The sequence below is a fragment of the Macaca nemestrina genome, chromosome 12, assembly GCF_043159975.1.
Source record: "Macaca nemestrina isolate mMacNem1 chromosome 12, mMacNem.hap1, whole genome shotgun sequence".
Lineage (NCBI taxonomy): Eukaryota > Metazoa > Chordata > Mammalia > Primates > Cercopithecidae > Macaca > Macaca nemestrina.
This window is the reverse complement of record NC_092136.1, coordinates 88,647,996-88,675,073: the sequence shown is the minus strand read 5'-3', so window position 1 is coordinate 88,675,073 and position 27,078 is coordinate 88,647,996. Positions and strand designations below refer to the sequence as shown.

General features: G+C 36.9%; 1 protein-coding gene across 11 annotated transcripts in view; it reads left to right on the top strand.

Moving 5' to 3' along the window:
* Nucleotides 1-27,078, top strand: part of LOC105468896 (NADPH oxidase 4) — a 171,794-nt gene that overhangs the window by 132,385 nt on the left and 12,331 nt on the right. For 7 of the 11 annotated variants that reach the window (XM_071075414.1, XM_071075410.1, XM_071075408.1 and 4 more), the window contains 5 exons: nucleotides 3,117-3,198; nucleotides 22,305-22,424; nucleotides 22,671-22,715; nucleotides 24,312-24,420; nucleotides 26,973-27,041. In XM_071075414.1, the coding sequence (XP_070931515.1) occupies nucleotides 3,117-3,198; nucleotides 22,305-22,424; nucleotides 22,671-22,715; nucleotides 24,312-24,420; nucleotides 26,973-27,041 (425 nt within the window). Of the gene's footprint in view, nucleotides 1-3,116; nucleotides 3,199-22,304; nucleotides 22,425-22,620; nucleotides 22,716-24,311; nucleotides 24,421-26,972; nucleotides 27,042-27,078 lie in introns of all 11 variants that reach the window. The other 4 variants (XM_071075413.1, XM_071075415.1, XM_071075409.1 and 1 more) reach the window with 2 other exon arrangements.

The following is a 27,078-nucleotide window of genomic DNA, read 5'->3' as shown; positions in this document are numbered from 1 at the left end:
GATTATAGGCGTGAGCCACCATGCCCTGTCTATGAATTCTTTTTGACAACCATGATAGCTATTCAAGATATGTTTGCTTGATATTCTTTGTATTTATGATAATCTGATTAAAGGATGTTCCAAATATAGGAACATTAGTTATAGATTTCCTTATAGCTTTATAAGTGATGTCTTTTATGCTGCTTTTGCTCTGTGTGTGTGTGTATGCACGCACACGTTTGCATCTGTGTATGTGTTTTTAGTCCTGTCAATATGTCATCTGCAGAGATTCTTTTCTCCAGAATTATAGTCATACGTCCTTTACGGTTATGTAAAAAGAGAAAAACTTATTGCTGTGAAAAGGATGTCTTATATTATAGTTGTGTGTACTAAGAATTCTGATTTTTGTTTCCTTTTAACAAGTTTGGGAGAAATTCACTAAACTTTAATTTATACCATTGGTTTTCAAGGAATATCATAACACATATAGCTGTTAGATTTAACAGTTCTTTACTTGATATGTAAAGTTTTTTGTTTGCTGTTGGGTTTGGGCTTGATTTTTCAAGACCCATTTTAGGAAAAGGCTCAGTGGGAAAAAAATTGAAAAGATAAAGCATTACACATTACTCATTTAATGAGTACCCCATAAATTGGCAAGTAGACTGAAAACCAAGAGTTATTATCATCAGAAAGTTTACTAGTCATTTGATTGAAAGAAATGTTAATTTTAAAAATTAAAAATAGTAAGATCAGCCCAAAATACCAGCCAATAATATAATTTAATATTTAAAAATATGAACTAATATTAAAGAGTATAATTGGAGAAAAACACATAGTTTTTTTTTTTTTTGGATTTCTAGACTTCAGAGTATAAGCACATCTGTATTTGGATCTCATTAGTTCCTTCTCACCTATATTGTAAGAAATGTCAGAATTTTGAGAGGGGGAAAAAAAACAGTAGAAGCCAGTTATGTATCTCTGATTCAGTATGTTTTAATAAATATGAAGATAAAGTATACATTCTGCTTCTCAGTAAGCAAAGGCCACTTTGTGTCTGCCGTATTCCAAATAATTTAACATCTAACTATCCATAAACTAGGAAATGGCAATGGTCATCAGGTGTATATTTTCATTATTTTGTGGAAAGGCTCACCTTCAGTTAGTGATGGATTTACTGCAGCAGGGGAGTGTTAGTTGTGCATACTATCTCAGCCTGATTGTGCGACTGTGTCAAGATGGGAGTATGGATCCATTTGCTGTTCATGGTTGATGTATGACCATTTGGTCTCCTCTGGGAGTTACTATGATTAACCTTAACAAACAGTTTTCTCTGTCCAGTAAAAATAGATGTTGGAAATATTTCTTCAACAAGTATTTATCCAGCACCTTAATTATGTGTCAGATAATGTTCTGTACCTTGGTGGCACAATACTTATCTACTAGAAGAAAGAGGGATAGAGAGATAAATACATATAACAATAAAACATAGTGTGATAAATTCTGTGAAAGTGGAATCACAAGGTGTACGGGGAGTACACAGTCGGTCAAGCCTATTCCAAATAGGGCAGGAGGAGAGAACAAAAAAGTAATGGAGGGATCAAGGAAGCCTTTCCATAGATATGACTCTAGAGGTAATGCATATCTATTCCTGAAAATGTGCATACTCTATGCCATGCAGATAGCTATGCAGCGTAAGTATTTCCAAGGTAACATCTAGGATTTTTTCCTTTGTCCTTTGTTTTTTTCCTTTTCTTTCTCCCTTCCTCTTCCCCCCTCCCTCCTATTTTCTCTCTTTTCTTCATTATGAATTGATATGCACTGAAGTTTACTAAATCAATTCTTAGCTCAGGATATGCAGTCATTATTGGTCTTTTCCTGGCTGTCATTCCTTCATTCATTTATTCATTTATGATATGACAGTTACTACATATGAAACACTAACAGTTACTTAGGTTTACCCTTTTGCTTCTCTCCTATTTCATTCCCCTACCTTTCCTAAAAGATAATCATTATTCTGAATTGTGCATGTCCTTCTTTTGAATTGGTTTGTTTTATTTCATATATATCATACTTAAATAATACATTGCTTAGTTTTTTTTTAACTCAATAAAAATTCTATTCTGTTATATGTAATCTGCTGGGATTTTATTTCACTCAACATTATATTAATATGATTCATTATGTTTTTATTTGTAACTGAAATCATTCAGTTTCACTTCAGTTAATACTTCATTTTGTGAATAAGCACAAACGTCCATTCTGCCATGTCAGTGAGCAACTGAGCTGCTTCCATTTATGTTGTTCTATGAGCGGTGCTACTGTGAACATTCTCATACTTGCTAAGACACATGTGAAAGTTTCTGCAGGGTGTATCCCTGAAAGTGGAAATATTGGGCCACAGACTATATAAAAGTAAAACTTAAATGATAATGCCAAATTGTCTTCAAAAGCTATTGTACCAATTTGGACTCCCACCAGCAGCATATAAGAGCTTAGGTTGATCAACATCCTCTCCAACACTTGGTTTTGGGAGACTAATTTCTGTCAATTGAATGCTACATGACATAAATGCTAGTTAATGGTGTCTGGTTTTGATTCACATGGCACAGGTTACTAATGAGACTATGCATCTCTTAATATGTTGATTGGTCATGTATGTTTTCCCTAACCTTTCAATGATAAGATTTGATCATAAAGATATATGTTGCCATTAAGGAAATAAATATATATTTTTATATTTATATATGAGAAATATGTATGTGTGAAATATATATATTATATATATTTATAGGATAAATGTAACTATTTCAAATATTAATCCAGGCTTAATTTTATATATTTAAAATAAATATATGAATATGTGTTATCTATATATCTATACCTATTTATCCTTAATGGCTACATATATATTTATGATTAAAATATTATAATCTATCCATATATAGATATATACACACGCACACATACACTATATATATATATTAGTAATACATAAAATGGTGGGTAAATTTCTATTAAAGGATGGATATACAGTCAAAATGGCTAACAAAATAAACCAATAGGAAATACTTCCATTTTGAAATTATTTTCATGACTTTTATCTTTTCACAGCTTGATGTTTATTTTTCTTTTGACAGAGCGATTTCGAGATTTACTACTGCCTCCATCTAGTCAAGACTCCGAAATTCTGCCCTTCATTCAATCTAGAAATTATCCCAAGTAAGCAAAAGGGGTTCACTGGGTTTTGATAAGACAGTGGGTATAGTGCTGGGAGAGATTTGGGAAGGCAAAAACAAAATGTAATCTTTCTTAAGATTTCTGAAAATCCTGAATAACTTACCCTAACTAACTAAGACATCTTCTGCAGTATAATGTCTCAGGCTCCTTGAAGCTGGGTCATAGAAGAAAGACTTACTTTTAATTGCAACCCAACTTTGACTGAGGAGCTGCTGCACAGTGCGATCAACAGGCTGTGTGCATCTATGTCTGATTCTTTTTGCTTGATGCTGTATCAACAGGGACAGCATTTCGTCGGTGATACTTCATCTGGTTTACTATTTACTGTCCTTTAAATGCAAGGATTCATTTATATTGTAGCAAGTCATTTTCAAAATAACCACGGGCTAGATACGGTTTTTAACAATCTCTATATATTCTTATTTATCATATTGAAAACTGGGGAAGTGAAATCTTCTGATGCTTTGTTATATGAAGCAGACCTTTCCTTCTCATAGATGCCCCAAGCATACGTACTTGTTGAAGGAATATGCCTTCATCTTCCTGAAGGTTAAGGAAATACCAGGCCTCTTATAACACATTTCCTTCCCTAAAGACTGATACATGCTGAATCTTGATCATTCCTGTGGCATCTTGGGGCCTCCTCTATGAGTGTTTAGCTCTCTTTAATAGTTAGTGTGCAAAAGGCTAAAGAATAAATAAACTAATATCTGAAATAGAAAAGAAACGCCATCAACTTAAAGGAATAGAATTTGGTTTATACATATTTCATCTAATCACTATGTCAAATTCTTTGATTTCTTTAAGAGTTTTTTCAAGTATTCATAAACTTTGCTTTCTGGGGAAATTATTTTCCCTCTAATACTTAGCTTTGGTAATACTCACTTAATTATGATCACAAAAATAAATATAAAATCCTAATCATATTGCTTGTGCATTGTTTCAACTTTTAATCCAGGCTTAATTTTTAGCAATAAACTTGCAATCTCCTGATAACATACACAAAGACATATATGTGCCTAATCAGCCTTGAATGCATACTTTGGTCTATATGTACATGTTGACCAGGAGCATGAATGTGCCCGAAATAATTGATGCACACCTATTTGTATTTTTACTTACAGTGGCTGTTGGCAGAGGCTGATGATGCCTGCTTTTCTGCCTCTTAGGCTTACAGTTTGCCTAATGCCTTTGCTTGATAGGGTAGTCATAGTAGTTTCCCAGGTGGTTATCTATTTGCAGCTACAGGAATACCTCAGAAATATTGTGGGTTTGATTCTAGGCTGCCGCAATAAAGTCAATACTGCAATAAAGCTGTCACACTTTCTTTTAGTTTCTCAGTGCATATAAAAGTAAATTTAACAGTATTCTATAGCCTTTTAAGTTTGCAGTAGCCTAGATATGTCTAGAAATACTATGTACATCCGTTAATTAAAATATACTTTATTGTTAAAAATGCTTACAATCATCTGTGCCTTCAGCAAGTCATAAACTTTTTGCTGGTAGGGGATCTTTCCTCGATGTTGATGGTTGCTGACTGATTAGGAAGGTGGTTGTTAAAGGTTGGGGCACCTGTTACAATTTCTTAGAATAAAACCATGAAGTTTATTGCATCAATTGGCTCTTCCTTTTACAAAAGATTTCTCTGTAGATTGTGATGCTGTTTGATGGCATTTTACCCACAGCATAACTTCTCTAAAAATTGAACTCAATCCTCTCAAACCCTGCTGTTGTGTTATCAAGAAAATTTATATGATATCCTAAATCTTTTGTTGTCATTTCAGCATTTTCATAGCTTCTTTACCAGGAGTAGATTTTATCTTAAAAAAAAACTACTTTCTTCCTGTAATCCTAGTACTTTGGGAAGCTGAGGCAGGTGGATCACTTGAGGGCAGGAGTTCAAGACCAGCCTGGCCAACATGGTGAAACCCGATCTCTACTAAAAGTATAAAAATTAGCCAGGTGTGGTGGCCCCCGCCTGTATTTCCAGCTATTTGGGAGGCTGAGGTGGGAGAATTGCTTGAACCCAGGAGGTGGAGGTTGCAGTGAGCTGAGATTGTGCCACTGTACTCCAGCCTGGGCAACAGAGTGAAACTCCAAAAACAGACAAACAAAAAACAAAAGAAAAAACTGCTTTTTTTTTTTTTTTTTGCTCATCCATAATAAGCAACTTTTCATTTATTCAAATTATATCATGAGATTGCAGCAATTCAATCATATATTCCGGCTCCACTTGTAATTCTAGTTCTCTATTTACACTATGTCTGTAGTTGCTTCCTCCACTGAAGTCATGGACCGCTCAAAGTTAACCATGAGGGCTCAAATAAACTTCTTCTAAACTCCTATTAATTTTGGTAATATGACTTCCTCCCATGAGTCATGATGTTCTTAATAGCACGTAGAAGGTGAATAATTTTCAGGATGTTTTTAAATTTACATTGCCCAGATCTACCAGAGGCATCACTGTCTATGGTAGCTATAGCCTTATGAAAAGTATTTCTTAAATAATAACAATTGAAAGTCAGAATTTCTCTTTGATCCATGGATTGCAAGATGGATGTAATGTTAGCAGGCCTGCAAACAACATTCATCTTCACGTACATCTACATCATAGCTCTTGGTTGACTAGGTGCATTGTCAGTGAGCAGTAATTTTAAAAATTTATTTGTATAAATTTATGTGGTACATACGTAATTTTGATCCATGGATAGATTGTATAGTAGCCAAGTCAGGGCTTTTAGGGTATCCATCACTGGAATAACATACATTGTATCCATTAAGTAATTTCTCATTATTCACCTACTTCTTAGCCCCCTTGCAACCTTTCAAGTCTCCACTGTCTATCATTCCATACTCTACATCCATGTGTACACATCATCTAGCTCTCTCTTTTAAGTGAGAACATTAAGTATTTGACTTTCTGTGTCTGAGTGATTTCATTCAGGGTAATGTCTCCAGTTTTATCCATATTGCTGCAAAAGTCATTATTTTGTTCTTTTTTGTTCCTGAATAGTATTTGATTATGTATATATACAGTATTTTATTTATCCAGTCATCCATTGATGGATGCTTAGGTTGAATTCATTTCATTGTTATTGTTCTGGTGTGAGCTTTGCTCACTGCCTATGTGAGTAGTAACAGTTTGGATATAATCTTTTTTTTTTTTTCCTGGTGGGCTTAAAATATTCAGTAAACCATGCTATCTATAAACAGACGTGTTTTAATCTGGACTTTGTTCTTTTATTTATAGAGTACAAACAGAGTAGATTTAGCATAATTCTTATGGGCCTTAAGTTTTTCAGACTTTGTTCTTTTATTTATAGAGTACAAACAGGGTAGATTTAGCAAAATTCTTATTGGCCTTAAGTTTTTCAGAATGGTAAATGAGCACTGCTTCAACTTAAAGTGACCAACTACATTAGTCTATAGACAAGAGTCAGCCTATCCTTTGAAGCTTTGAAGCCAGGCATTGACTGCTCCTTTCCAGCTGTGAACACTGTAGATGGCATCTACCACTTGATGGCTGTCTTGTCTACATTGAAAATCTGTTGTTTAGTGTAGTCACCTTCATCTATCATCTCAGCTAGATCTTCTGGATAATATGCTGCAGCTTCTCCATCAGCACTTGCTGCTTTGCTTTGAACTTTTATATTATAGAGATGGCTTCTTTTCTTAAGCCTCATGAACCAACCTATTCTAGCTTCAGACTTCTCTTTTGCAGCTTCCACATCTCTGTCAGCCTTCATGGAATTGAAAAGAGTTAGGGCCTTGTTCTGGATTAGTCTTTGGCTTAAGGGAATGTTGTGTTGTGGCTGGTTTAATCACCCAGACCACTAAAACTTTCTCCATATCAGCAATAAGACTGTTTTGCTTTCTTATTATTCATATGTTCACTGAAATAGCACTTTTAATTTTCTTCAAAAACTTTTTCCCTTGCATTAGCAATTTGGCTCACTGTTTGATACAAGAAGCCTAACTTTATGCCTATCTCAGCTTTCAACATGCCTTCCTCACTAAGTTTAATCATGTCTAGTTTTTGATTGAAGTAAGAGACATGCAACTCTTCCTTTCACATGAAACTTAGAGGTCATTTTAGAGTTGTTAATTGGCCTAAATTCAATATTGTTTTGTCACAGGGAGTAGGATGGTCCCAGGTAAGGGAATGAGAAGGAGAAATGTTTGGTAGGTGCACTCAGAACACACACATTTGTTCATCATTGCAGATAACTGAACGTCAAAGAATTTGTAGCTTTGTAACTTAAAAAAAAATCTGTAAAGTTGAAATACAAGTCAAACAATTAGAATGTATTTTATTCACAACCACTGTTATGTATATCTACACTGAGATTTTTTCCTCATTTTTCTGGTTGAAATGTGATTTAAGACCTAAAATATGGGTTACAAAGCAACTTCCTTGCCCTATAAAATTACGCTGTGTCACAGAGTGGTATTTACAGATCATGACATAACCCACATAGATCATAACATCACTAGCATGGAGTCATTGTGTACTGGTTAGTGTAAGCTGTGGTATTTTGGATTTGGTCTGGGGTTGCTATTTAGTCAACATAGTGTCCCTATAATCTTTAACTTCCTGTTACCAAGAGACATCTAACAAATAATGAAATATGGAAATGTGTATCCTTTATTTAGGTGAAAAATATTCATGAAGAGAACTGACTGGGTCTGAAATGCATATGGATATATATATATATATATATATATATATATATATATATATATCTCCATGTCTAAGGGAAAGGCATTTAAAAAATATCACCTGCAATGGTGTTTGGAAACACTCTTCTAAAATATAAGAATGTTCATTAATCAGTTTCTACATTTGTGAGCTCTTATTTGACCCATTGCCAAAGCTAGGGCATCCATTCTCATCAGGATGTAATTTTAGACATTGCTCCATGAAAATTCTCAGAGCATGAAGAGGTGTGACAGTTGTCAGAAAGAGATAGATGAGTAGAAAGGAATTTAAAAAAGAATGTGCCTCTAATACAAAATGCATATTGTTCATATTGTTGATTTATAGGTTGGAGGAAACAAATGGAGATAAAGAAACAAGTTTTATTGCTAATTAACTCTGAAGGACTTAAGTTCATGACATATGTAGACTAGAGAGTAGTTATGATCTATTTTTATCCTTGTAAATACAGCTTGGACATGTAAAATGGTTAAGTGCATCTGGTTTAATTTTATCCACAAATTACTTGCAACCATTTTGGCAATTAAACCAGCAAAACATGACCGAGTGGCTCTGGAAGTTTTAACCACAATGTATGTAAAAATATTGTGAAAATACAAGAATAAACTATTTCTACTTGGTTCTCATAAAAATCAAGTTCTCTGAGCTTCCTAATATCTGAACTGTTTAGAGAGGAATATCATTTATGACAAATTTTAGAGCTGTTCTTTTTTGACTTGGTTTGCTTCCAAAGAACAACCTTGATTGTTTGGACAATAAAAGCAATGTCCTAACTCAATCTCATTTCTAATGGGCTACGTAAAAATGACTTCAAATGGTGATTTTGGGTAATACCCTTAAACTGCAAAGCCTCAGATGACCTTTCCACAGTCTGTTCTCCAGCTTATCCTCCTTTCTCTTTCCTAGCCACGTTTTGAGTTCTTCTTCAATACATCATCCATCTTTAATAATTTCTGTTCAATCTGCATGTCTGTAATGTACTTGTCATCTGAACCTGAGCCAAGTTCTTTTCTTTTCTTTTCTTTTTTAGACGGAGTCTCGCTCTGTCGCCTAGGCTGGAGTGCAGTGGTGAGATCTCAGCTCACTGCAAGCTCTGCCTCCCATGTTCGAGCAATTCTTCTGCCTCAGCCTCCTGAGTAGAAGGGTTTACAGGCGTGAGCCACCACACCAGGCTAATTTTTGTATTTTTAGTAGAGACAAAGTTTTAGTAGAGACAAAGTTTCACCATAGTGGCTGGTCTCGAACTCCTGACCTGGTAATCTGCTCACCTTGGTCTCCCAAAATGCTGGGATTACAGGTGTGAGCCACTGTGCCTGGCCCAAGTTATTTTCATTTATAATAGTAATACATAATGAACACTACACATGCCAGGAATTGTGCTTTATATGCATTATTAATTTAATTCTTACTATTCCTCTCTAAGTTAGGTAGTACTATTTCCCTAATTTTACAGATAAGAGAACTGAGATTCAAAGAGGTAAATGCTCTACCCAAAGTCACATGGCAGAGCTGGGTCTCCAATCCAGATTTGTTTGGCCCCTCAAATAATACTTAACTTAGAAGTGGTTGGGTCGTTGAGGGATTACTTCCAGGTGGCTGAAAACTGTGTATGTGTAGAGCATGTGTGTGCATGCATGTGCAACACACATGCACACACTTGGAGTCAAGGTATAAGTAGAAATATGGACAGGGCCTAGAATACCTTCTGTTTTCTGAGGCAAGGTCTCATTCTGTCACCCAGGCTGTAGTGCAGTGGTGCAAGCACAGCCCACTGCAGCCTCAACATCCTGGGCTTAAGTGAACCTCCCGCCTTGGCCTCCAGTGTAGCTGGGACCACAGGTGTGTGCCACCAGGCCTGGCATATATATATAGATATAAATTTTTTTTTTTAGAGGCATAGATTTCTTTTTTTTTTTTTTTTTTGAGAAGGAGTCTTATTCTGTTACCCAGGTTGGAGTGCAATGGCACGATTTCTACTCACTGCAACTTCTGCCTCCCAGATTCAAGCGATTCTCCTGCCTCAGCCTCCCAAGTAGCTGGGATTACAGATGTGTGCTACCACGCCCGGCTAATTTTTGTATTTTTAGTAGAGACAAAGTTTCACCATATTGGCCAGGCTAGTCTCGAACTCCTGTTTCAGGTGATCCACCTGCCTTGACCTCCCAAAGTGCTGGGATTACAGGCATGAGCCACCACACCCGGCCGGAGACATAGGTCTTATCACATTGTTGTCACAGGCCTGGTCTTTGTTGCACAGGCTGGTCTTGAACTCCTAGCCTTAAGCAATCATCCCACCTAAGCCTCCCAAAGTATTGGATTACGGATATGAGCCACTGTATCTGGCCTGGACTGCCACTTAAATGACCTTGAACTTTGTTGTAAAGACAATGAAGACCCATGAAAGGATTTTAAGCCAAGCAGAAAGATAATTAGACTTACATTTTTATAGATTTTTCATGAAACTAGAGAGGTGCATGAGGTACCACATGGGGCCAGCACACTAGCTTGTTGGCAATTTCATATTCAGGCAGGAAATGATAATGGATTCGTACTGTGGTAATAGTAATATGGAAGATCAGATAGGTCTAAGGGTGTTAGGAGGCATAATTAACAGAATGTGATGACTATTATGCAAGAAGGAGAGGAAGAGAGAGAGGGAGAAGGAAAGAGCTTTGGGTGACTTCAGGCTTTTTCACTTGAGTCACGTTCTGGTTTAAGTCCTCCATGATTGAGGGAGAGTGGTAATCTGAGCATCTTTATGTTGACTTTTTGTTCTATATTACAAATGATGATGATGGAGATACCTTCCTTCTAATGTCGCTTTGAGGAATGCCCAATGCGTGACACAATTGTTTCTTGTAAGTCTTTGTGATATTTAAAATCAGAAAGCACCTGGCCTCTTGCAAAAGTGAATTCTCATCACTATTCTCATTGTCAGCTCTGTTCTGCCATTTCTCAAAGCGATTGCTTGCCTCAGGGCAGGGGGAAAGGCTCTGTCATGTGGGCTGCTTTTGTATATTCAATCCATTCTAAATCCTGTCAGAAGGGATGCATTGTCCTGTCTGGTAGAGGTGGCTCTGGGTGATGTGCTCTGCTTGGATTAGTCAGGAAGGAGCCCTTTCCCTTGTGTGTCTGCCTATTTGTGGTAGTGGTTATTCCGGTACAGTTTCTACAAGCACAATAATTCATAAGATTTTCCACAGTATACATATTGTATTTCACAAAAGAATTACTATCTTTCATCTTCTAATCCTTACATTTAGACTTTCTTTTATATAGTATGTGAAATTCCAATACTTGGATGGCAAGAGATCTAAAAGGTAGTATTCTGACTAGAGTGTGGAATGTAGTTATAAGAATGCCAAATACTATTGATATTTGCAAAACTAGGCAAGTAGGATGTCCAAAGGATGCTGGTCTGTCAGCAAGTAGTGGATCCCAACCCCTGGGCTGGGATTCACAAGGCAAAACCCTGTCATCAGGACTGTAAAACCGAGGCACTGTTTAAATTGTAAAGATTTTGGCTCAGAGATGTAAGTCAAGAAGCTGTGTTAGTGCAAGGCTAATGAGCAAGCAATGAACAAGCCTTAGTGCTGACTGAGAGCACAACTCATTCCTGACTCTGATAAGAATTGGTTGAAGGATAGGGCCAAGCTGAGTCTATAACTGGAGGTTAGGTGGCCAAAATCACAGAACAAGTTGGGGAAGTAGCCACTTTCTGGAGATAGATTAAGAGATTAAGCACAGGTGAGTCTCCATCTAGTGCCTTTGAGAGCCATTTACTTTCTTTGTCACCCCATCCTGTATTCAGCTGCCATACATGTTTTCAGTCTTTAGTTTTTAGGTTTGAGAAATTTTTGTTGTTTATTTGGGGTTTGTTTTTTTATTTTTAAGCAGAAATTGTCAGTCAACAAAGTAGCCTAAAATCCTTCCTTTGTTAAAAATCTTATATTAAATGTAACAATTCGTAATGGTTATGAGAGAATAATTTTGATAGCATGATTATTTTATGGGGACTCCTTGCCAAAGAATTTTTATCCTTGCAGACTTTAAATTAATTAATTTGTAAGGCCTTGACTGAACTGAATCATTCAGAATTCCAAGAGATAAATGTCAGAGTTTTTTTTTTTTTTAACAATGTTGCTTTTATTTTAACATGAGATTGCATTAGATAATAATTACAAATTATTGTAAGTGCGATTGAGTTCTTGATTTGGCTCTCAGCTTGAATGTTATTGGTATACAGAAATGCTGCTAATTTTTGTACATTGACTTTGTATACTGAAACTACTGAAGTCATTTATCAGTTCTCTCATTTATCAGGCAGAGTCTTTAGGGTTTTCTAGGTATAGAAGCAAATCATCATCAAAGAGAGACAGTATGACTTCTTTTCCTATTTGGATGCTTTTTCTTTCTTTCTCCTGCTTGACTGCTCTGGCTAGAATTTCCAGTGCTATGTTGAATAAGAGTGGTGAGAGCGGGCGCCCTTGTCTTGTTCTGGTTCTCAAGGGAAATGCACCCATCTTTTGCCATTTCAGGATGGTGTTGGTTGTGGGTTTGTCATCGATGACTGTTATTATTTTGAGACATGTTCCTTATATGCCTAGTTTATTGAGGGTTTTTATCATAAAGGGATGTTGGATTTTATCGAAAACTTTTTCTGTATCTATTGAGATGAAAATAAGTTATTTGTTTTTATTTCTGTTTACGTGCAAAAACAGAAAATTAAACATTGGGTACACAGAGACATGAAGATGGGAACAATAGACACTGGGGAGGGAGAGGGGCAGGGATTGGAAAATTACCTACCTGTATTGAATGTTGCTATACACTGTGGAGTACAATATTGGTTGATTAAGCTCATGATCATGTGTCTGACTGGCAGCTGTGGCAGCTGCCTGGCATCATGAGAGACTATTGTACCAAATACCACTAGTCCAGAAAAGGGTCAAAATTCAAAATTTTGAGTACAGTTTCTACTGAGTACATATCGTTTTCACTCCATCATAAAGTCAAAAAATTTTAAATCGAACTATCCTAAGTCAGGGACCCTCTGTAAAATCACCACCTACACTAACTCACTCCTTACCCTCCTTACCTGCTCTGTCAGCAACATCAGTATCTCCTGGGGGAATGGTGGAAACTACAAATGCTCAGACTTCTGAGTCAGTAAGACTCGGAGTAGGGCCTAGCATTCTGTGTTTTAACAAGCCCTACAGGAAATTCTGATACACAGTAAAATTTGAAAACCATCAAGGGAGAACCATCACACACTTTAAACTCATTCCTTTTGTTTGTTGTTTCTATTGATATGATTACCTCCTGAGACTAGAATGGTCTAAAACTGCAATACCATCCTCTCCGGAGGAATAGTTAATCACACTCACTTTTTTCCTACATGAAGAGAGAATTGTTAGATGATAATTGTCCTGGAACCTTTTTTTGTTTTTACCTTTATATAATACATCTCACCAAAATATTTGATAATTGTAATGATTATTATCTGATTATTAAAAAAATAGTAACTTTGAATCTAACTTTGGAGTTAGATTCAGAATGAATTTAGTAAAAGTCCTCCCCCCTTAATATAAGTGTGACCTTAAGAAAATTATTTAACCTTTTTGAGTTTTAGTTCCCAATGCAATAAAATAGGCATTATACTTTCCTATGAAATTTGTTGTGTGGATTAACAGTGAAGGTATACATAGAACATTCAGTACCAACCCTGGATTAAATGTTCGGTGAAGAGTATCCATTGTTATTATAACTTATTTTAGGTTTCTGAGGTAAGAGTCTCAGGCATTTCTTGAAAAAGAAAATTTTTTTTGGACACTGAGTTTTACTCTGTCACTCAGGCAGGAGTGCAGTGGTGTGATCACAGCTCACTGCAGTCTCAACCTCCTGGACTTAAGCCATCCTCCTGCCTCAGCCTCCCTAGTACCTGGGATTACAGGCACTTGCCACCATGCCCAGCTAATACTTAAGACAAGGGTCTCATTATGTTGCTCAGGCTGGTCTCAAAATTCTGGCCCTAAGCAATTGTCCTGCCTCAGCCTCCAAAAGTGCTGGGATTACAGGTGTGAGCCACTACACCAGACCCTTGAAATTTTTTTATTAATTAAAAGAACTGTTTAAAGTGACAGCTGATCAGAAAAGATTTTAAAAGGCAAATATTTTTCAAAACTTTACACTTACATGAACATTAAATGTTATGAATTACAAACCTTTACTTTTAATAATAATATAGTATTTATTATGTTATTCTTAAATATCTAATATTTATCAGGTTCTCACTATGTTCAGGCACCATGTTAAAAGCTTTAACAAGTATATTTACATTCAGCCACATAAAATAGAAATGTAGCTTGAAACTCATTAATCTTAATGAAAGAATTAAATCAGTTTTCTAAAGTGTAAATACTGCTTTCAAGGGAAAAATTTAAATGTAAAAAATGTTTATATATTTCTGAGGGGGTCAGAGAAGAAGATATCTCTTATTCTTAGAATTATCTTAGATCCACAATCCTTCATAAATGTTCTTTTCATTAGTTATCAACTGAAGTTCAAAAATGTGTCAAATTGATTTCATCTCTATGTTATAGCAAGACTTTAAAGAGTTGCCTGTAATTTCTTTCTTTTTTTTTTAATTTATTTATTATTATTATACTTTAAGTTGTAGGGTACATGTGCATAACGTGCAGGTTTGTTACATATGTATACTTGTGCCATGTTGGTGTGCTGCACCCATCAACTCGTCATTTACATCAGGTATAACTCCCAATGCAATCCCTCCCCCCTCCCCCCTCCCCATGATAGGCCCCGGTGTGTGATGTTCCCCTTCCTGAGTCCAAGTGATCTCATTGTTCAGTTCCCACCTATGAGTGAGAACATGCGGTGTTTGGTTTTCTGTTCTTGTGATAGTTTGCTAAGAATGATGGTTTCCAGCTGCATCCATGTCCCTACAAAGGACACAAACTCATCCTTTTTGATGGCTGCATAGTATTCCATGGTGTATATGTGCCACATTTTCTTAATCCAATCTGTCACTGATGGACATTTGGGTTGATTCCAAGTCTTTGCTATTGTGAATAGTGCTGCAATAAACATACGTGTGCATGTGTCTTTATAGCAGCATAATTTATAATCCTTTGGGTATATACCCAGTAATGGGATGGCTGGGTCATATGGTACATCTAGTTCTAGATCCTTGAGGAATCGCCATACTGTTTTCCATAATGGTTGAACTAGTTTACAATCCCACCAACAGTGTAAAAGTGTTCCTATTTCTCCACATCCTCTCCAGCACCTGTTGTTTCCTGACTTTTGAATGATCGCCATTCTAACTGGTGTGAGATTGTATCTCATTGTGGTTTTGATTTGCATTTCTCTGATGGCCAGTGATGATGAGCATTTTTTCATGTGTCTGCTGGCTGTATGAATGTCTTCTTTTGAGAAATGTCTGTTCATATCCTTTGCCCACTTTTTGATGGAGTTGTTTGTTTTTTTCTTGTAAATTTGTTTGAGTTCTTTGTAGGTTCTGGATATTAGCCCTTTGTCAGATGAGTAGATTGCAAAAATTTTCTCCCATTCTGTAGGTTGCCTGTTCACTCTGATGGTAGTTTCTTTTGCTGTGCAGAAGCTCTTTAGTTTAATGAGATCCCATTTGTCAATTTTGGCTTTTGCTGCTGTTGCTTTTGGTGTTTTAGACATGAAGTCTTTGCCCATGCCTATGTCCTGAATGGTACTACCTAGGTTTTCCTCTAGGATTTTTATGGTATTAGGTCTAACATTTAAGTCTCTAATCCATCTTGAATTAATTTTCGTATAAGGAGTAAGGAAAGGATCCAGTTTCAGCTTTCTACTTATGGCTAGCCAATTTTCCCAGCACCATTTATTAAATAGGGAATCCTTTCCCCATTTCTTGTTTCTCTCAGGTTTGTCAAAGATCAGATGGCTGTAGATGTGTGGTATGATTTCTGAGGACTCTGTTCTGTTCCATTGGTCTATATCTCTGTTTTGGTACCAGTACCATGCTGTTTTGGTTACTGTAGCCTTGTAGTATAGTTTGAAGTCAGGTAGCATGATGCCTCCAGCTTTGTTCTTTTGACTTAGGATTGTCTTGGAGATGCGGGCTCTTTTTTGGTTCCATATGAACTTTAAAGCAGTTTTTTCCAATTCTGTGAAGAAACTCATTGGTAGCTTGATGGGGATGGCATTGAATCTATAAATTACCTTGGGCAGTATGGCCATTTTCACGATATTGATTCTTCCTATCCATGAGCATGGTATGTTCTTCCATTTGTTTGTGTCCTCTTTGATTTCACTGAGCAGTGGTTTGTAGTTCTCCTTGAAGAGGTCCTTTACATCCCTTGTAAGTTGGATTCCTAGGTATTTTATTCTCTTTGAAGCAATTGTGAATGGAAGTTCATTCCTGATTTGGCTCTCTGTTTGTCTGTTACTGGTGTATAAGAATGCTTGTGATTTTTGCACATTAATTTTGTATCCTGAGACTTTGCTGAAGTTGCTTATCAGCTTAAGGAGATTTTGGGCTGAGACAATGGGGTTTTCTAAATATACAATCATGTCATCTGCAAACAGGGACAGTTTGACTTCTTCTTTTCCTAACTGAATACCCTTGATTTCTTTCTCTTGCCTGATTGCCCTAGCCAGAACTTCCAACACTATGTTGAATAGGAGTGGTGAGAGAGGGCATCCCTGTCTTGTGCCAGTTGTCAAAGGGAATGCTTCCAGTTTTTGCCCATTCAATATGATATTGGCTGTGGGTTTGTCATAAATAGCTCTTATTATTTTGAGGTACGTTCCATCAATACCGAATTTATTGAGCGTTTTTAGCATGAAGGGCTGTTGAATTTTGTCAAAAGCCTTTTCTGCATCTATTGAGATAATCATGTGGTTCTTGTCTTTGGTTATGTTTATATGCTGGATTATGTTTATTGATTTGCGAATGTTGAACCAGCCTTGCATCCCAGGGATGAAGCCCACTTGATCATGGTGGATAAGCTTTTTGATGTGTTGCTGAATCTGGTCTGCCAGTATTTTATTGAGGATTTTTGCATCGATGTTCATCAGGGATATTGGTCTAAAATTCTCTTTTTTTGTTGTGTCTCTGCCAGGCTTTGGTATCAGGATGATGTTGGCCTCATAAAATGAGTTAGGGAGGATTCCCTCTTTTTCTATTGATTGGAATAGTTTCAGAAGGAATGGTACCAACTCCTCCTTGTACCTCTGGTAGAATTCAGCTGTGAATCCATCTGGTCCTGGACTTTTTTTGGTTGGTAGGCTATTAATTATTGCCTCAATTTCAGAGCCTTCTATTGGTCTATTCAGGGATTCAACTTCTTCCTGGTTTAGTCTTGGAAGAGTGTAAGTGTCCAGGAAATTATCCATTTCTTCTAGATTTTCCAGTTTATTTGCATAGAGGTGTTTATCGTATTCTCTGATGGTAGTTTGTATTTCTGTGGGTTCGGTGGTGATATCCGCTTTATCATTTTTAATTGCGTCTATTTGATTCTTCTCTCTTTTCTTCTTTATTAGTCTTGCTAGTGGTCTGTCAATTTTGTTGATCTTTTCAAAAAACCAACTCCTGGATTCATTGATTTTTTGGAGGGTTTTTTGTGTCTCTATCTCCTTCAGTTCTGCTCTGATCTTAGTTATTTCTTGCCTTCTGCTAGCTTTCGAATGTGTTTGCTCTTGCTTCTCTAGTTCTTTTAATTGCGATGTTAGAGTGTCAATTTTAGATCTTTCCTGCTTTCTCTTGTGGGCATTTAGTGCTATAAATTTCCCTCTACACACTGCTTTAAATGTGTTCCAGAGATTCTGGTATGTTGTATCTTTGTTCTCATTGGTTTCAAAGAACATCTTTATTTCTGCCTTCATTTCGTTATGTACCCAGTAGTCATTCAGGAGCAGGTTGTTCAGTTTCCATGTAGTTGAGCGGTTTTGATTGAGTTTCTTAGTCCTGAGTTCTAGTTTGATTGCACTGTGGTCTGAGAGACAGTTTGTTATAATTTCTGTTCTTGTACATTTGCTGAGGAGTGCTTTACTTCCAATTACGTGGTCAATTTTGGAGTAAGTACGATGTGGTGCTGAGAAGAATGTATATTCTGTTGATTTGGGGTGGAGAGTTCTATAGATGTCTATTAGGTCTGCTTGCTGCAGAGATGAGTTCAATTCCTGGATATCCTTGTTAACTTTCTGTCTCGTTGATCTGCCTAATGTTGACAGTGGAGTGTTGAAGTCTCCCATTATTATTGTATGGGAGTCTAAGTCTCTTTGTAAGTCTCTAAGGACTTGCTTTATGAATCTGGGTGCTCCTGTATTGGGTGCATATATATTTAGGATAGTTAGCTCTTCCTGTTGAATTGATCCCTTTACCATTATGTAATGGCCTTCTTTGTCTCTTTTGATCTTTGATGGTTTAAAGTCTGTTTTATCAGAGACTAGTATTGCAACCCCCGCTTTTTTTTGTTCTCCATTTGCTTGGTAAATCTTCCTCCATCCCTTTATTTTGAGCCTATGTATGTCTCTGCATGTGAGATGGGTCTCCTGAATACAGCAGACTGATGGGTCTTGACTCTTCATCCAGTTTGCCAGTCTGTGTCTTTTAATGGGAGCATTTAGTCCATTTACATTTAAGGTTAATATTTTTATGTGTGAACTTGATCCTGCCATTATGATATTAACTGGTTATTTTGCTCGTTAGTTGATGCAGTTTCTTCCTAGCCTCGATGGTCTTTACATTTTGGCATGTTTTTGCAATGGCTGGTACTGGTTGTTCCTTTCCATGTTTAGTGCTTCCTTCAGGGTCTCTTGTAAGGCAGGCCTAGTGGTGACAAAATCTCTAAGCATTTGCTTATCTGTAAAGGATTTTATTTCTCCTTCACTTATGAAACTTAGTTTGGCTGGATATGAAATTCTGGGTTTAAAATTATTTTCTTTAAGAATGTTGAATATTGGCCCCCACTCTCTTCTGGCTTGTAGAGTTTCTGCCAAGAGATCTGCTGTTAGTCTGATGGGCTTCCCTTTGTGGGTAACCCGACCTTTCTCTCTGGCTGCCCTTGAGATTTTTTCCTTCATTTCAACTTTGGTGAATCTGGCAATTATGTGTCTTGGAGTTGCTCTTTTCGAGGAGTATCTTTGTGGCATTCTCTGTATTTCCTGGATTTGAATGTTGGCCTGCCCTACTAGGTTGGGGAAGTTCTCCTGGATGATATCCTGAAGAGTGTTTTCCAACTTGGTTCCATTTTCCCCCTCACTTTCAGGCACCCCAATTAGACGTATATTTGGTCTTTTTACATAATCCCATACTTCTTGCAGGCTTTGTTCATTTCTTTTTCTTCTTTTATCTTTTGGTTTCTCTTCTCGCTTCATTTCATTCATTTGATCCTCAATCGCTGATACTCTTTCTTGCAGTTGATCGAGTCGGTTACTGAAGCTTGTGCATTTGTCACGTATTTCTCGTGTCATGGTTTTCATCTCTTTCAGTTTGTTTAGGACCTTCTCTGCATTAATTACTCTAGCCATCAATTCTTCCACTTTTTTTTCAAGATTTTTAGTTTCTTTACGCTGAGTACGTAATTCCTCCTTTAGCTCTGAGAAATTTGATGGACTGAAGCCTTCTTCTCTCATCTCGTCAAAGTCATTCTCCGTCCAGCTTTGATCCGTTGCTGGCGATGAGCTGCGCTCCTTTGCTGGGGGAGATGCACTCTTATTTTTTGAATTTCCAGCTTTTCTGCCCTGCCTTTTCCCCATCTTTGTGGTTTTGTCTGCCTCTGGTCTTTGATGATGGTGATGTACTGATGGGGTTTTGGTGTAGGTGTCCTTCCTGTTTGATAGTTTTCCTTCTAACAGTCAGGACCCTCAGCTGTAGGTCTGTTGGAGATTGCTTGAGGTCCACTCCAGACCCTGTTTGCCTGGGTATCAGCAGCAGAGGCTGCAGAAGATAGAATATTTCTGAACAGCGAGTGTACCTGTCTGATTCTTGCTTTGGAAGCTTCCTCTCAGGGGTGTACTCCACCCTGTGAGGTGTGGGGTGTCAGACTGCCCCTAGTGGGGGATGTCTCCCAGTTAGGCTACTCAGGGGTCAGGGACCCACTTGAGCAGGGAGTCTGTCCCTTCTCAGATCTCAACCTCCGTGTTGGGAGATCCACTGCTCTCTTCAAAGCTGTCAGACAGAGTCGTTTGCGTCTGCAGAGGCTTCTGCTGTGTTTGTTATTGTTTACTGTGTCCTGTCCCCAGAGGTGGAGTCTACAGAGACAGGCAGGTTTCCTTGAGCTGCTGTGAGCTCCACCCAGTTCGAGCTTCCCAGCAGCTTTGTTTACCTACTTAAGCCTCAGCAATGGCGGGCGCCCCTACCCCAGCCTCACTGCTGCCTTGCCGGTAGATCACAGACTGCTGTGCTAGCAATGAGGGAGGCTCCGTGGGTGTGGGACCCTCCCGGCCAGGTGTGGGGTATGATCTCCTGGTGTGCCTGTTTGCTTAAAGCGCAGTATTGGGGTGGGAGTTACCCGATTTTCCAGGTGTTGTGTGTCTCAGTTCCCCTGGCTAGGAAAAGGGATTCCCTTCCCCCTTGCTCTTCCCAGGTTTGGCGATGCCTCGCCCTGCTTCAGCTCTCGCTGGTCGGGCTGCAGCAGCTGACCAGCACCGATCGTCTGGCACTCCCCAGTGAGATGAACCCAGTACCTCAGTTGAAAATGCAGAAATTACCGGTCTTCTGTGTCGCTCGCGCTGGGAGTTGGAGACTGGAGCTGTTCCTATTCGGCCATCTTGCTCCGCCCCCCCGAGTTGCCTGTAATTTCTACAATCTGGTTACATATGTTATGATAATAACAACATGGCATTCTTTTAAAGACCGTGTACTATGATTGGGAGAAAGTCACTGCTCATAAATGAAAGGCAGTATATTTCCCACATTAATCAGATTAAATATGTAAAAAAAAGTGATTTAAGCAGTTTCAGTTTCCATCTCCCTCAAAAAACTGGATGTCATGAAATAATAAATTACTAGTAATTTTATCTTCTTATTTTCTCCAAGAAAAGCAAAGTTTTCTCTCTCCTGGTACAAAAAAAAAAAAAAAAAAAAAAAAAAAAAAAAAAGCATTTCAAATGAAAAACAACTGATTCTCTAAGTGCTTTAAAACCAAATTCCCACTTACATTTCCCAGCTCATACTGGACTTAGCCCATTTCTTGCATCAATGCTGGGCCTCCCAGAAGGCCTGTCTGTATACTGTAGGCACTGATTGATGCCATTAACAAAATATATTTCTGATATTTGTTTGGCCCTCTACAATTCTTAGCACACTTTTTGTTCTGTAGTATCACATCTTATTGACTCTTTTATAGATGAAGGAAATCCAGTTTAGAGAGGACAAGTAACTTGTCTGGTATCCCAGCCCTAGTAAATGACTAGAACACTGAGTTCTAGTTGTCCTGTCCAGATTTATTTCAAACACTGAAGAGTAGCTTTGTGGGGAGTGGGGAGGGTGTGTGTGTGGGTGTGTAGCTCAGAAAGCAGACAAGTAGGAAGGAGGGGGCAGTGGCCAAAATATATTCACACAGCCAAAACATATTCACACAGCCAAAACAGACGTAGGGAATTTGAGAAATGTACTGTTTTGGCTGGACATTTTGCTTCCCTGAATAAAATTAATTGTCTGTTACTAAGAAAGAATGGGAGGATGAATTATTATATGAACAATTAGCATTTCTATTGCATTAAGAAGGATTTCGCTATGCTCTCTCTCTCACACACACACACACACTTGAATATATAAACATGAGCAGACTAATTAGAACTTCAGAGCTTCCTTTGTGACTGCTCTTTACAGCTAAAGAACTATCAGTTTATAAGTAAAGTTCTATACTTATGAACAACCAGGCCAAGAGGAAGAACAGTGCCAAATTCTTTTCCTTACTCCTATTATTTTTCTGTTTACATAGTAAATGTTTAAATAAGTATTTCTACTACTGCCATTGGAAAAAAATATTTTTTGAATTTAGACACAGTAAAGCAATCGTTATTTTATTTTAGTCCCATATAGTAATCTAATATGATCAGAGCTTTAACTTGTCCTTAGCTCTCTGGCATGATCATATTTACATTACTCTATACTTTTAATTAATGGTTCCTCAAAAAAAGGCATACTGAGAAACAGATGTACTTGTTTTAATCTTGACAATTCATAAACAACATTTGTTATTCCTTTAGGCTGACCATTATGAGAATCAGTGAAATAAGGCCTGTCCTATCACAAAGTGTAGAGATTGTATTCAGCGTGTTTATTATATGGTACAGAAAATTAATTTAACTTATTTTCATTTTTTCCCACCTTTGTCTGACTGCTCTACAGGCTGTATATTGATGGTCCTTTTGGAAGTCCGTTTGAGGAATCACTGAACTATGAGATCAGCCTCTGTGTGGCTGGAGGCATTGGAGTAACTCCATTTGCATCAATACTCAACACCCTGCTGTATGTCATTTTGATCTATTTATTAATCCAAATAGAGAACTGCCAATATTTCAGACATCTCTCTTTTTAGTATAAAATAATTCCTTATTGAATTATTCTACTTGTTGATCAAGGACCTCCATTTACTGATTGAGGAGGGGAATAATTCAGTGATTCTCAACATGTGGTCTGTGACTCCCAGCATATTCTCTTGTAGAAAGATGTCATATCACAGTTATGCACTCCTCTGTCCTTTTCCTCTGTTAGAAGTCGTTCACCTCCATCCTTCATTTCTCTATATCCTCATCAGTGGTAAGTGGTTCTACTCATTCATTCGGTCAACAAATACTTTTGTGCACCCATCTGCCAATAGATCTTACAGGTATTGGAAAGACAGCAATTAATGAAAACAGAGTCCCTGCCCTTAAAAAGCTTACATTCAAATGGGGCAGATAAAAAAGAAAGCAATGAGAAATATAAATAACATTGTTTCAGAAAATATTACAATTATGACAAAAGGTAGACATTAATGGATATGGAAATAAAGGGCTGGCTTTATTGTTGAAGTATGGTCAGGCTTTTCTGAGATGACAGCTGAACACATCATTCCTTCATTTATCACTTAGCAAATTTACAACAGACTAAAGAAAAGTAGCTTCAAAGGTGAAATTGTGGCTGGGCACATTGGCTCACGCCTGTAATCCCAGCACTTTGGGAGGCTGAGGTGGGTGGATCGCTTGAGGCCAGGAGTTCAAGACCAGCCTGGCCAACATGGTGAAACCCTGTCTCTACTAACAACACAAAAATCAACCGGGCATGGTTGTGCACGCCTGTAATCCCAGCTACCCTGGAGGTCGAGGCATGAGAATCTCCTGAACCTGGGAGGAGGAGGTTGCAGTGAGTAGAGGTGATACCACTGCACTCCAGCCTGAGTGACAGAGCAAGACTCTGCCAAAAAAAAAAAAAAAAAAAAAAAAAAAGGTGAAATTGTCTGACCAGGAAATACTAAACTAAAACTTATTTTAGTTTCAGGATTATAAGCAAAAGTTAATTGATCGACATTCTTATGAAAACACAAAGCAAAATAAAAGTAGAAAGTTATTCTCAAATCTATTCCATTTACTTTTTTTTTTTCAGAACCAAAAAAGAAATAATAAATTTAAGTGATGTGTTTGAATTATATTTTATTTCAGTTTTAAATACTAGATGTAAATTTGGTACTTTTTAGTGGTTCTTACAAAAATGATCATGCTCTAAGCTAGAAATAATTTGTTTCTGACAACACATTACAAGTTATTTGGTTACCTAATGTTATGAAAAAGGAAGAATATTTTCTTAACCTCAAGGCTACTTTTTATAAATGGGGATCCAAACTTGGAATTATGAGTTGCTGGAATGCATTACATCGTACATGATTGTGAAATCTCTTTCTTTAATGATTTTTAAGAGAGGATAAACAACCAAATTTCTGGAATAGTTTGCCTCATTTTGCCAAAAAGCCAGGGCAAGACTGGATGACCTTTGGAGCCCTACTCAGTCTGTGATAGAATTCACTGAAAATTGAAAACTTTTTTTTTCTGAGATACAAGGCCCGATATTATTCTGGTCCAATTTAGTTATGACCTTCAACTGGAAATGAATGATATGCATACTTGTGAATATTATTCACACTTAAATTCATTTAACACATAAACACCTAAATTCATGAAGTATGTCATATCCTTGAGTCAATATATTACATATTAAATTCATTTAGGTCTCATGGTAAGTGCTGTATCAGCTGCTAGAATGTAAATGACTGATTTTTATTGGTTGCTTACTAATGAAAAGTAAATTTGCAAAAATATAGGAATTCCTTAATATTTGCATTTGCCATCCTAATCACTATCATGTTATTTTAATTTTAAGGGATGACTGGAAACCATACAAGCTTAGAAGACTATACTTTATTTGGGTATGCAGAGATATCCAGTCCTTCCGTTGGTTTGCAGACTTACTCTGTATGTTGCATAACAAGGTAACATTAGGGTTGTTTCTAGTTTTGCAATTTTTCAAATTAAAATAGTTATATCTTTTATATTACAAAAGCAATAAATGCTTGCCATAGATTAAACCATAGAAATTATGCAGATAAGTAGCAAGGAAATAAATAAGTCTCTTAAACATAAAAACTCAGAGATAATATCTCTTAGCAATTAGGCACACGTCTTTTCAGATATGGATATTTGTGAGTATGCGTATATATCTACTATATTTTAACATAGGAACATTCATTTCTATGTTTTAACATAGGGTGTTTCACATGGAAATGTATGCATATGGCTGAAGGTGATGAGGGAAGACAATGAGGGAAATACCGGAAGGCACCTGCTGTAACATCTTCCATCCTTTGTTCTCATAGCTCTTATCCTTGATTTTCCATCTTTAATACTTCAGATCACCAGACTTTTTGGTATACGATACAAAATCTCAACAATCCCCAAATTCTGTGTTTTATTTTTTGCAGAGATAAAGCAGGCATCTTTTCCTATCCAACCTGTAACATTTGACCTATTTATCTTTATTCAGATTATACGAGTGATACACATATGCGTCCTTGCTACAAATATTTCAAACAATTCTGATAAAGTAAAATCCTCTTTTACTACCTTCCCTACCTAATCTGTGTAAACAGAGGTAACTCTTAAGTGTTCTATAAATCCTATTGTAATATTTATATTGTTTATGCAAATTCCTTTATTAATTGATTACTATGTCTTGACTATTTTTTTATGTTAGTGCATATAGAGCTACCTTATTGTTTTCCCTGGTGCCAACAATTAGAGATGGTGGACCTACCTGATTCTTTTAGAGGATTTCATTGTATAGATATATCTAGTTTGCTGAACAATTCTCTAATGTTAGATACTTTTTTATTACAAAGAACGCTGAAATGGATATCATTATATATACCTCTTTGTGCATGTATTCACTCATTCAGTCATTCTATCATTCAGTGTATATTTATTTATTAACTGATTACTATCAATCTGAAACTATTCTAGGATCTGAAAAGTCATCAAGTGGCAAAATAAAACCAAGTTTCTGATCTCACGTGGTTTATATTCTAAGGGGGCAAGATAGACAACAACCAATAAATACATCGAGCATCAGGTTCTGAGATTCGGGTTAGGACAAAGGAAGGGAAAGTAGGAGTAAAGCAGCGTGAACAGTAAAGGGTGTGTTAATTTATATTGCATGTTCAGAAACACCCATCAAACAAAATGTTATAATGCCATTTGAGCAGACTTGGCTGAAGTGAATGAGCAGACTAAACACATATTATGGAGAAAAAATATCAAGATAGAGAAACCTAACTTCGTAGGCAAGAGCTCTGAGGCAGTAGTATACTTGGTGTCCTGAAAGAAGAGAAAGGAGATCTATGTGGATGAAGCAGAGTAAGCAAGGGAAAGAATAGTAGGAGATGAAATTAGAGAGGTGGTGTCTGTGCTTTTCTGGGAAGAAGTGGATTACATAAAGGCCTCCAAACTTTTTGCAAAATAAATAAATAAATAAATAAAATAAACAGAAAGATTGGTTCTGGATATGTACCTAGAAGAATTAAAAGCAGGGAATTGGACAGATGCCCATAGAAGCATTATTCACAATAGCCAAAGGATGGAAACAACCCAAATATCCAAATATTCATGACTGGATAAACAGATTATGATATACGCACACAATGTAATACTATTCAGCTCTAAAAAGGAAGGAAATTATGACATATACTATGTGGATGAACTTTGAAGACATAACGCTAAATGAAATAAGCCGGACGCAAAAGCACAACTATATTATGCTGTCACTTACAGGAGGTCCCTAGAGTAGTTTAATTTGTAAAGACAGGAAGTAGAATAGTCTCTACATATGCATCCTTGCTAAAAATATTTCAAACAATTCAGGTACAGTAAAATTCTCTCAGGTTGCCAAAGCCTTTGGGAAGGGGGAAATGAGGAGTTGTTGTTCCATATTTTTTTGTAGACTATTTATTTTTGCAGGTATATTTTGCCTCTTGCATTTTTGTACAAGAGAAACCAGAGCCCATCGCTGAATAAGCAGAAGGCAGAAACAGGAAAAAGCGTCTATTTGTTTTGTTTTGTATTTGCTATCATGCATAAGTTAAATCACTATTGTCTTTTTTTCTCAAGAAAATCATGTTCTTGATAAGTAAACTGGTACAATTTTGAGACTCTTAAGGAATAAAATAAGGAGTATTTCAGAAGGACTAATATTTGAGAATATTTGTATAGCATTTAGCATGCTAAATTTTGTATCTATGAAGATAACAGAAAATTATTCCCTACCACTACCACCATCAGACCTCATTCATACCAAGAGGCCAGATTATTGTTAGAATCTGTTATATATATTTGCATGTATGTGTGTGTGTGTGTGTATTCATTTTCTTATAGATATTGGTTATGATAAGCTACGTTATGTTAAATTCTAAATCACATGTGTTAGAATAGGAGAAAATCTGAGTATACCCACAGAATTTTAATAAGTCTATTCCTTTTTCTGTCCTCCCAGTTTTGGCAAGAGAACAGACCTGACTATGTTAACATCCAGCTGTACCTCAGTCAAACAGATGGGATACAGGTATGTGGTTGATGTTATCGTAAATTAAACAAGCCTC